This window comes from Marmota marmota, unplaced genomic scaffold, assembly GCF_001458135.2.
Source record: "Marmota marmota marmota unplaced genomic scaffold, marMar, whole genome shotgun sequence".
In the NCBI taxonomy this organism is placed as follows: domain Eukaryota; kingdom Metazoa; phylum Chordata; class Mammalia; order Rodentia; family Sciuridae; genus Marmota; species Marmota marmota.
In genome coordinates, this window is record NW_026000019.1 from 14,207,808 (window position 1) to 14,219,396 (window position 11,589).

The 11,589-nt window shown below is 56.8% G+C and overlaps 1 protein-coding gene across 1 annotated transcript in view; it reads right to left on the reverse strand.

Moving 5' to 3' along the window:
- Nucleotides 1-11,589, reverse strand: part of Tor3a (torsin family 3 member A) — an 11,792-nt gene continuing 203 nt past the window's right edge. Inside the window, exons 2-6 of the mRNA XM_048809949.1 lie at nt 11,193-11,307; nt 8,748-9,013; nt 6,820-6,998; nt 1,297-1,421; nt 1-820 (exon numbers count right to left, since the gene is read on the reverse strand). Of these exons, the coding sequence (XP_048665906.1) occupies nt 570-820; nt 1,297-1,421; nt 6,820-6,998; nt 8,748-9,013; nt 11,193-11,307 (936 nt within the window). The 3' untranslated portion in view covers nt 1-569. The remainder of the gene's footprint in view (nt 821-1,296; nt 1,422-6,819; nt 6,999-8,747; nt 9,014-11,192; nt 11,308-11,589) is intronic.

Genomic DNA, 11,589 nt, shown 5'->3' on the forward strand with positions numbered 1-11,589 from the left:
GAGGTTAGAAAAATACAAAATTTTAATCTCTACTTATGACAGTCATGTCAAAGCCCCTAATTAAAAACTTTTTTTTCCAACCTGCAGAGCAGAACAGGGCTTAGCCTACACTCTCAGAACTTTGCAGGTACTTTCTGCCCTTTTCCTCTTAGCCCAAGGCTCTGTGCTGACCCACCCACTCGCTGCTCATCATTGCTCTGGGGGTAGTGGCTTGAAAGCCAGCCTGCCCATCCTGCCAACCCAGGTGAGTCCCATGCTGGGCCACCACAGCCCTGTTCTGTAACCCAAGAACCCTTCAGCCTCGGGCCCAACCCCCAAGTCCAGCCATCTGCCAGGAGAGCTGCGAGGCCAGGGGGAGCACCCGCAGGGCTGCGAGCCTGGGATCTGTGGCCTCCTGCTGACTGTCTCCGGCCTCCTGGCCCACGTTGTGGAACGTGGGTCTTTAAGGCACCAAGTGATTGAAGAACTGGCTCTGCTTCTGATCAAGGCCTTCCTGTTACTCACTAGTTAGTTAGTGACTGCTGGATGCGCTGGCACCCCAGCAGCTCCGGGAAGTCCTCATTCAGTCTTCAGGGCAGGATGTAGGTAATTCTCTGAGCAACAGACTTGCAGCCTTGGGAAGAAAAGAGTTGTTCCTCCTTGGGGACATATGTCATCATCTTGGCGATCTCGTCCAGGGACTCTTCTGTGTGCGGGAGCTCCTGGCTCAGGAAGGCGTCGCGAGCACACAGCCTCACGTGACGGTATTCCAGTGGCAGGAAGGGGACAAAGACGTCAATCAGGTCTTCTTTCACCAGACGGCTGTGGCCAAAGCCACTGTCTGAAATCAAGACACAAAGTCACATGGAAGCTGACCCGAGGCTGAACCCAGTGGGGCTCTACCGTGTCCCAGGACCCGCAGCATGGGCAGGATTTGGTCTCGTGTACAGTGCCAGGGGGGCTGTCTGCAGCACATGCCAAGAGCCACACCACTGGGTCTCCTGGAGCAGGTGAGCAGGGTGCAGTGGCTGGTGCCTGGCCTTGTCCAGAGGCAGGAGCAATCCTCCATTGGACAAGGCCGTGGAGGCTGACCGCTGAGGGTCTCACAGTGACACTCTGCTCAGAGCCTCTATGTCTCCTGGGCCAGTGCCAATACCTCTTTCAAAGCATTTTCAGAAACCACCCACGGTTGACAACACGGGATGACTGGAGCGTGTCTTCTGGATGGTCAGGGCCCCTGTGCACCTCACAATCACACCACCAGCGTTCACGCTAATCACCTCCAACTGTGGCTTGTCTTGTGCGTGGGTCACTCACCTGTGGACCCCATGATCTCGGCTCGGAGGCGGGGCTCTAAGTCTTCCACCGTAATTTCTTCCCGGGGCCGTCCAGCCTTAAGCCATGTCAGGACCACCTCGTTGACGACGTTGCCCCCGAGGTTACTGAAAGAGACACGAAGGGCCTGTTGACAGAGCTGTATTTTTAAGCCTAGATTCCCAATGGGTTCCCTGACCACGAGGCCAAAACCCTGGTGCGGGAAGAGTGGAGGCTGCGGGCCCGGCCTCAGCCCTCCCGGGGGGACCTTGGCACAACTAGCATCTGCATAGAAAAGACGACGTCCTGCCTTGCCACCCCCTCTCCCGCTCCCTTTGCCAAACGCTTAGGAAACTGCCAGGCGCAGAGGGCACAGCAATGGTTAGATGCGGTTCCTCCTCTGAGTTCTGTGGGACAAAGGCCTGAGGCTCCAGGACAGCGTGGCAAGTGCTGACCAAGGAGAGCCTCACATCGAGGCAGAGGGCGAGTAACGGTCCTCAGAGCCGAGGAGGAGGGGTGTGGCCTGACGCAGAGGCCCAGGAGGCTGTGCAGCAAAGCATCAAAGGCAGGCTGAGACTCGTGGGGGCCCTCGCCATGTTTGCAGATACGGGCCACGGAAGGGCTTGGAGCTGGGGAGCGTCGGGTGGCGACCTGGTCAGTTTTACGTTCTAAAAAGACCATTTCAGGGCTACAGAGACTGGATTGAAGGGCCATGGATGGTTGCAGAAAGCTAGTCCCCAAGCCTTCTGCCAGCAGTCCATGCTCAGAGGTGACAGATGATGGAGAGAAGGACAGAAGAGTTAAGAAATACCACTGAGCCAGGTGTGGTGGTGCCTGTCTGTGATCCCAGCCACCGGGAAGGCTGAGGCAGGAGGACCACAAGATCAAGGCCAGCCTCAGCAACTTCGCAAGGCCCTAAGCAACTTAGTGAGACCTTACCTCAAAATAAAAAATAAATACGGCTGAGGGATGTGGCTCAGTGGTAAAGTGTCCCTGGGCTCATTCCTGGTACCAAAAAAAAAAGAAAGAGGGGCTGGGGTGTGGCTCAGCGGTAGAGCGCTTGCCTAGCACATGCGAGGCCCTGGGTTCGATCCTCAGCACCCCATAAAAATAAATAAATAAAGGTATTGTGTCTCACTACCAAAAAAAAAAAGAAAGAAAAGAAAACACCACTGGCAAGACCCTGTCACTGATGGACATGAGAAGTGAGAGAGGACATGCGTCTGCCCTGGGCTTCCGACTGCTCCCGTCACAGGCGCCAATGTGCTCCCCACGCTCCAGTGTTCTTCCATGGCTCTGGGGGACTGGGGTGTCACTGGGCAATGGGAATTAGGGGTCTGGAGCACAGAACAGGACGGGATTAGTCAGGGGATAAGGCGAGGAACCCAGAGAGCCACCAACAGGAGCTAGCACAGAGGTGCACAGACCTGGGGCGGGAGCGCGGCCCCCTCCCAGCACAGGCACCCACCTCCCTCCCACCCTCACCCCCACCCCAAGGCTGCAGCCCCAGGCAGCTCCTTGGCCAGCTCCGCCGGCGCCTCTCTGGCTCTGCCACCTGCCTCTCCACAGCAGGACGGGAAGGTGGCAACGAAGGACTGTGGCAGGCGGGCAGCAAGGAGCAGGGTCCAGCACCTCCATTCCTCCCCTCCAGTGGACCTTGAGTCCCCCGGGTCACCCTCCTGTGTGTCAACTCACTTCCGGGCTCATTTAGCATTTGAGCACACCCGTGAGCAAGGCGCCCAGGCAGGGAGAGGGGCTGGGTGCTCCCCACTCACATCTCCCCCGCCGGTGGCACCCTCCCTGCCCAGCAGCTAAGCCAGGACGGACGGGCTGTCTGGCTGCGTGGTCCTTCCTGAAGGGACCAATGTACTCCTGATGACAGACTTTACCAGGGGCTGTGGGCACTGCGGGGACAAGGGCATCCCCTCCCCTTCCTCCAGGTCAGCTGCTCAGCCAGACTTGTCCAGACACCTGCCTGTGGAGAAGCTGCTGACAGCACTGCTCCCTGCTCCCCAGCCCCCACCTCTGTAGGAAGGGCCACAGGTCATCTGGACGCCTGAGGGCCTTCAGCAGAGGCAAGGTCACCCTGCTGCCAAGGGACTGCCCCCTCCCACGTTCCCCACAGGAGGCAGAGGCAGGTACTTGTGTCTCCACTGGCATGAAAGGCAGCTCCTGGGGTAAGGGCCAGACCAGCGGGGCTGACTCACCAGCTCCTGGGCAGACCCCAGGGCCTTCCCGCTTCCACCCAGGAGGCCACCAGACTCCAAGTGGGTGGGGAACAGGAAGCGTGGCCTATTTCTCTAAGGAGCCCCAGCACCTAGCCCAGTGCTCGGCACACAGCAGGGGCTCCACAGTGCGCATTAGATAAATGGACATGGCTGTGCATTGGTCCACGCCACCTCCAACTCCCTTCTGAATGTCCCCTCTGGTCTGCCTCCCCCTCCCCAGGCCACGCTGCCGTCTTTACCTCACCACGAGGCATGACCAGGAGGCCCCTCTCTCCGCCCCCTCCCCTCGTCTTCAGCTCCTCAGGGCTGCCACCACCAGGCCACCTGTAGACAGACACTTCCCCCAGGAAGGACCTTACCCTCAGGCCCCCTGCCAACCAGGCCCAGCAGGCACCTCTATTCACCAGCCCTCTGTGGGCCTGGGACAGGACCACATCCAAGCTCATCGGCCCGAGACCCCGAGGAAGGGACTCAGGTTCTCTCCAGGACCAGCCATCCCCGACAATGACCCGGAACAGAGCAGCACCGACTGCTCCTCCCTGAAGAACAGAGGCAGGTCAACCCTGATCTCTTTGAGAGAAGGAAACCTGACCAAAGGTGCCCGAGTCAGAAAACGGGCAGCCACCACACACAGGTCACTGGGGGAGGTCCGAGCTCTCAGAGTCGCAGGGCTCCCCGCCTGTGCTGGCACTGTCCCTGCCTCGCCTGGCAGCGGCCCCAGGTAAATGGGCCTCATTCCCTCTTTCTTTACAGCTCCCCACCCCACTGGGGTCCTGCCCGTGACCCTTCCCGAGCCTTCTACCTGGGTAGAAATGAGCAGGAGTAGTCAAGGTTGGTTTCTGGCCACCAGACAGGAGGCGCCCGGGTTCTGGCCGACCTAGGGCCAGGCTCCGACACCCCAAGCCCCACAGGCTCACTCCCTGCTTCACTGCCACCTCGGGAACCGTGCCCTGGAACAGCACCTCCTGGCTCTGACCACCAGTGAGCCGTGCTTCAGGACAGGCCCCGGGACCCTCCCTAAAACGACCTCCCGAGCCTGGGGGAGCGGGAAGTGTCCCCAAACAGAACCTGAAGGACAGAACCTAAATTAGAAGGGGCGACCTCGGCGGTCGCCGGATGGACCAGGGCGCCCACCAGTCCCTGGCCTGGTGTACAGGTGCAGGCCAGTGCGCCCGGCCTCCGGAGCCACACCCTCCGAGGGCGGGAGGTGTGAGCCGCCTCCCGTCTCCCTGTCTCCCTGTTGGGGGAGCCGACCCAGCTCCTGCTCACAGCTGGGGCCGCCCGTGTTGGCTTCTACACACGCTGGGCATGGGCCCTGCCAGGTGTCACCCCCTCCCACCTGCCATCAGGCGCCACAGAGGGCAGGCCACCAAAGCCACTCAGGCCTCAGTGCAAACAGCAGGTTAGGCTATTTCCCAGGGTTAAATGGCAGGTGTTCCCCGGGTGTGACTTAGTCACGTTGGCAGCTCAAATTGCTTGTCGTCCAGTACAGAACTCCTCACCACGAAGAGGAGGTGCTTCCCACGATGGACCTCAGCGGAAGTCCAGAGACTCAGCGCCCCCATACACGTCTTCCCCACCCACCATCGCTGGACGCCTGGCCTCAGGAGTTCAGGGCAGCCGGGTGTGGGGTTGTGGGGGGGGGGCTGCTGGATGTGGCCCTGCATGACTGGGGGTGGACAATGGCAGCCTGCCCACAGCTTCTCCTTGGTGGGAGGCCTTGGTACAAGCCAGTGCCTGAGCCACTGCAACCAAAGGCCACATTTAACTGACCCTTCGAGTCCTTGTCACAGCTGTGTCCTCCTCCCGGGAGGGCAGGCTTAGCTGCTTCCTCCTGTGGGGGACTGGTCTAGCAGGACGACTCCCTGGGCACTGCCTCCACCCCATGTGGCTAGCGGTGGGTGTGCAGCCACGTGGCCTGCTTCAGTCCACCAGTCAGGTCACTGGGGGAGTGGGACTGCCCAGGAGACAGACAGCAGTACCGGCTGGCCGACAATCAGAATGCCGCAAAGGCAGACGTCTGCCTGGAGTCCAGGGCACTGGGTCAGGTTCAGCGACCACGGCCAGCGGGGGCGAGGCCTTTCCAAGTGGAGAGGTGGTGGAGGAGGGGGCCAGGAGGCAGCGGCCCACTGCCCCGTCCAGGAGCGGGAGGAGATACTTCTAACAAAAGTGCAAGGGGGGCTGGGCTGCGGCTCAGTGGCAGGGCGCTCGCAGGCCATGTGTGAGGCTGTGGGTTCCATCCTCAGCACCACATAAAAATCCATAAAATAAAGGTGTGTGTCCATCTACATCTAAAAAAATATTTTAACAAATCATTTAAAAAAGTGAAAGGTGGTCCCCGTGGTGGTCCCCAAGCTTCATCCCGCAGGAGGGGACTGGCTTCTGCAGCAGCAGTTCAGAGGGTCCCCAGCACCCGCACCCCACGACCTGAGGGCTTCTGTGGAGAAGCCTTAGGGCCAAGGCCACTCCTCTATCTGGCCTCCTCTGACTCACTGCCCCAGGAGGAGTCCTGAGCCTGCTGCTTAGAACCTGGGGAGAAGGTTGAGAACCCAAGAAGCGACCTGTCCTCAACTCCTGACTCTGGGCACGCAGACTGTATCAGACGTCTCTCTTCAACTCACCCGGGGACCCTCGTCCTCCTCACAGCTCACGTCCCACAAGCCTGCACAGCAGGGTGGACTCGCCATCACACCAGAATCCTGACCTGGCACTAGTTTAAACCCGTCCCAAGGGTCCGCAGGAAGCCAGGCCTGCTGTCCACAGCTCACCCCTCCATGCTCCCAGCCTGGGCGAAATCGTCCCCACTCCCCATCCTCACCAGGTGTGCCCTGAAAACCCCCGGCAACAGGGGCGGCCAGGGGTGGGGAGGAGGAGCCAGCAGCCCGTGGGGAAGCAACTGCTTTGACTTCTAGGGAGTCTGCAAGAAGCTGGTGCAAACCTTCAAGCCAAAGCCTCCATAAAGAGACAGAGTTGAACAAGTTATTTCTGTTTGCTTCCTGCAGGGCCACTTCAAGAGCCTGGGACACTCAGCAAAACAGAAGCAGGGAAATGTAGCCCTGTGGCAAGTCCTGCAGGCATCACAGATCTAACCACACTCACCGCAGGGTTTGGCCAGCGCTGCCTCTTGGCAGAAAGAGACCTTCAGGCCTCTGGGGCTGGGGAGGAACTACTCGGCCCTCTGAGCAGCTGCCTTGGGACCTCTCAGGGTCATTGGTACTTGATTTTGAGCTAATGAGCTGTCTGGAATGGCAAAGAAGCCCTCCACCGCCTGCCACACCTCCCCTCACTCAGACCTCACCTGAGAAAAAGAAAGATGTTCCTCGGAGACTCAGTGCTGTGGCCCTCAGTGGCGTGGCGTTCCAAGTGGGGCCCTAGGAGCTCCAGCAGCCCCGGGTGCAGCTTCTCAGCCTCGTCAAAGATGAACAGGCTCTGCGGGCAGCGCTGCTGCGTCCCCTGGATCTGGCTGGTCAGCTGCTCCTGCACAGGACACAGGGAGCTGTGGAGACCTGAGGACACATCCCACCCTCCAGCCACAGTCCGGGTCAGGGCACCAGTTTCCCCAGCATTTCTGCAGTGGGTTGCCTGGGACTGGGATCCAAGCCCTGGGGGCGAAGCTCGCACCTGTTCGCCAACAGGTTTCCAGACGATTTTCCTGAACCTGAAGGTTGGCAGCCCTAGTCTGGGGAGAGGAAGGGGCCTGGGGGCAGTGGAAAGAACCCCTTGTGTCCCTGGGCACAAGCCCCCACTCCAGCCTTCTCCCTCCACTCCAGGCCTAGGTCCCATCCTGGAAGTACCTGTCAAGTCAACTCCCCAAGGGCAGGGGTCAGGCTCTGCTGTGGGGGTGACAGGCAGGAGGGGCTCAAGGGCCAGAGGCAGCCACTCCCCTGCCTGCGCTCCCAGGAGCAGCGTGCCCACTGCTCCCAGGCTGGGCCAGGATCTCAGGGAGGTGACACTCCTGAGCGCCTTCTGGGGCCCAGACAACCTGTCATGCAGGGGCTCCCAGAGATGGTGGGCTCTCGTTATAGCCAAGAGAATAAACCCTCAATGGAACAGAAGCTTCTTTGGTGTTCCCAGAGCTGTTGTTCCCAACTTCTTACCCCAGCCTACACTCCCTGTCCCTCTCTAACCTCCTCAGAGTCTGACTTCAGCCCCCCGTCACCCGAGTGCACGGGTGTGTGTGGACATGGCAATTTTTACAGTGGGGAAGTTGGGATCCACAGAATCAGGTAATTTCTCCTGAGAAGGCCCAGCTGTTGGCCGCCTGCCCTGAGGCCATCTGGAGTTCAGGACAGTTCACCCTGCCCTTGCCCTCTAGGTCATACTGAAAGGGCAACTCCGTTCTCAGAGATGTCTGTGATGACTAAAAGCTAGAGCCAGGAGCACCATCCCCTTAGTCTTGCAGCTGAAGGAGTTGGCACATTTTCCTGACCGATTTTAAGTGCTACAGGTCTGACGGGGAAGAAACCAGACCAGCTGAGCAGCAAGGGAACTTTCTGTCCCCCCACTTGCTGGCTATGATGACCGGTTATGGGAAGACATGGAGAACCACCTGATACGGCTGCCTCCTTTTAAAACACTACACCGCGGGGGATGGAGCTGGCCTAGCATACTGGAGGCCCTGGGTTCCCTCCCCAGCACCACATTTTTTTTTTTAAAAAAGGCAGGATATGCTTCTTTTTTTTTTAATATTTATTTTTTAGTTGTAGTTGGCCACAATACCTTTATTTCACTTATTTATTTTTATGTGGTGCTGAGGATCAAACCCAGGGTCTCGTGCATGCGAGGCGAGCGCTCTACCGATGAGCCACAACCCCAGCCCAGGATGTGCAACTTTCCGTCCAATAAAATTGCAATAGTGTGGAACAGCACGGGGCAAGAGCTGACACACGGACACTGCTGCGAGCCAGCCAGGTTGGGTCCGTGCCCAGAGATCATGGCAACGGTTTTGCTTTCCTCTCATTTCCCCACTTCCCTAACACAAAAGTCAATACACGACTGATTCTGTTAAGCTGCGTCTGGCTTCTCGTGCATGACTGTGGAGTCTAAAATAGCAGTTGTTCCTCTGAAGGATGGGGACCACTGTCACATTCTGTCACACACCGCCACCTGGGTCCGGCCCTTCCCGAGGCTTCCCAGAGCCCACCTCCTTTCAGGCTTGGGTCTCCCTCAGCAGAGGCCTCACTCCAGCCCCAGCCCTGGGTGCATTCCCAGCGCTGCCCGCCTCACCTGGTACAGGTCCACATACGTGGGGTGTGGGAAATGGAACGTGGCAATGAACATCTTGACACAGTCGCTCCTCAGCCCGTCCCGATAGAGGTTCTCTGCCAGCATGCGCGCCACAAAGTTCTTGCCTGTGCCAGACCAGCCATGGAACGACAGAGCCAGGGCCTTCTCTGGCCAGGGCATCTCTAAGTAGCCCCTCACTGTTCTCAGGACCAGCTCGCGGGCCAGATGCTGGCCATGCAGGCGCACACTCAGGTTCGATTCCAAGCCTGGGGGCAGGAAAGAGGAGGCCACAGTGAGTGGCACACACGGGCATGACTCCCGCAGGTGGAGGCGTGGCCAGCCAAGCATCTCTGGTCACTCCTAGGGTGGATCACTGATTCATGCCATTTGGACTTAGAGGGCAGACCTTGCAGCAGAATGGATTCAAGGGCCATTTTCTGAAGTTTGAGAAATCGAGATTGAACTCGGGGAGAGAACAGAATCACCCTTTCTGAAGACATCCCAGGATGTGGGCACAGACCAGTTTGGAGGAAGGACCCTGCCCACATCCTAGGCTGCCCCCATTCTTTATCTTCAGGCCTCCTGGAAAGCTTTATGGAGAAACCTGTTTATTCCTTCTATTTCAATTCAGCAAACTCTTGTCCACAGTGCCCGCTGGGAACACAGCCCTGCGCTGGGCATCCTGGTGGAGGTGAGGTGTGCTGCCAGCTGGCCTGAGGCACTGCCATTCTGAGTTCTGGATCAACTCGTTTGGCACCTTGAGCCAACCAGGTCAAGGTCTACTGGAGTATCACATCACTTCAAAACTAGTAGCGTCACAGGAGGGAAAATTAACTTCTACTGCTATTTTTCCTGTACTCAAAACTGTGCTGTTTTATATTTAATTTTCACAGTAATTCTGTAAGGCACGTACTATTATTCCCCCTTTAAAGTTGAGGAAACAGATTTGGGAAGGACTGTCCAAAATTTGCCAGCACAGGTGTTTCCGATTCCCCCGCCAGAACAATCTGGATTCCCAGACCTTTCAGAGAGGTGACCTGCCGACTCACATCTAAAGTCTTACTCTGAATCAGCAGAAATCCAAATTCACACTCTGTGTAGTCTGGTATTCTGTCTTGTGCCAGGCCCTGTCCCTAGACATACTGTGTCACTGGCACTTCTTCCAATTAAGTGGCCTACTATCTAGGGTGGGTCTCATTTCTGGAGATGGAAATGCTGGGATCAGGGAAACTCTAGGCAGGAAACCACTCCTGGGGAAAATAGGGAACTTCTGCAAACCACCGATGCAGTGGTCCTTTAACAGGCTAGGCTAAGAATTGCCCTCTGAGAGTTAAATGCAAATCCCTTTAGTATGCAAATAAAGTCTCCTGAACTGAATGAAACATCAAGAGAGGAAGATTACTTAGCAGAACTTCACATGCAGTTGAACTTGAAGGAGAACATTTGCAGGCACACGGGTAGGACAGTTTTCAATCCATGTGATCGCTAATATGGATTTGTTTATAATCAGAAACCATCTCCTATTTCTGTCAGCTGCTGACGCATGGTCACTGATCCAAAATAAACTGGAAACCCAAGTTGTGTCCCCAGACATTTGTTGGCTAAAGGTTAGAAAGGGACACTTGGAATCACAACACAATTTCTGATTGGTTCTCTTGCGTGAACTAGGTTACTATTATTGTTTAGAGAAGCAAGGTGCTCTGGGCCTGACTCTCCCAAGGGTCACAGATATGTTGTATTAAGGGTTAATCCCAGCAAAACTCCTAGCACCATGCTTAGTACATAGTAGGAGCTCCATAGACATTAGTTGCTCTTTTTCCTTGGACCAATTCCCATGGTAGAACATGGTGAGAGATGGCAAATAGGCAGAGGAAAATCTTCAGTCTCAACAAGGGACAGCCAGTGGCAATCAGCAGCCTGTCCTACCCTGGTAGTGTCCCTTCCTCCCAGTTGTCTTAAGTCTGATATGACATGTTCATGGTATTCCCATGGATTCCAACAAGCTGAGCAGCCATGAAACAAAAGGTAAAAAAGGGACTTCTCCTTGATTCAAGTAACAGTGTCACTCACTGTTAGAGCACTTGCCTAGAATGTGTGAGGCCCTGGGTTCCATCTTCAGTACAACACAAACAAACAAAAAACCCACATAGAATGGAAGTGCTCTGGCCTCTGTGTTTAAATGAGTGAATGCAAAATCCATTAAGGACACCACTAATGTTGGTCTCACATTATTCCCATTTTGGTGGGTGTTATTTCTGGAAAGCCTAGTAGTTTCATGTCTTATCCAAAGAAGATTCTCAAATAATTGCAGACCTGAGTGCAATTTCAGTGTGACAATTCCTGCACTAGGGGAGTTGGGCAGCATGGCAAAAGTTCACCTGCACCCCAGTAGTGACCTCGCCTCCCCGTACATCCCTGCCTTTGGAAACCAAGCCTGGGTCTAACCTGGAAAGTTGTTGGAGATCCTGCAGTCCCCGCCAGTGCAGCAGTCCTGGAAGCCACAGTACCACGTAGTGAGGATATCCAGGTACCGTTGACCCAAACCAGGGAGGCTCCAGCCTGGAAAAAGAGGAGCTGTGAGACAAGGACGAGAGCCTTTGGCCCACGGCAGTGAACAGTGAAGCGACAACCATACCACCCAATTTGTTAATGACAATGCCAGAACCAAAACTCAAGTCCCAGCTCCCCCTGCCCAGGTTCCGCCCACTGCACGTGCTCAAGCGGCGTCTCCGCGAGCAGCGTCTCCGCTAGCAGCCGGGGAGGAGGGGTTCCGGGGCTGGAGGGCAGTCACCAGCTGCGTCCGCGGCGGGCTTCCTTAAAGTCACCAGAAGGCGGGAAAGGG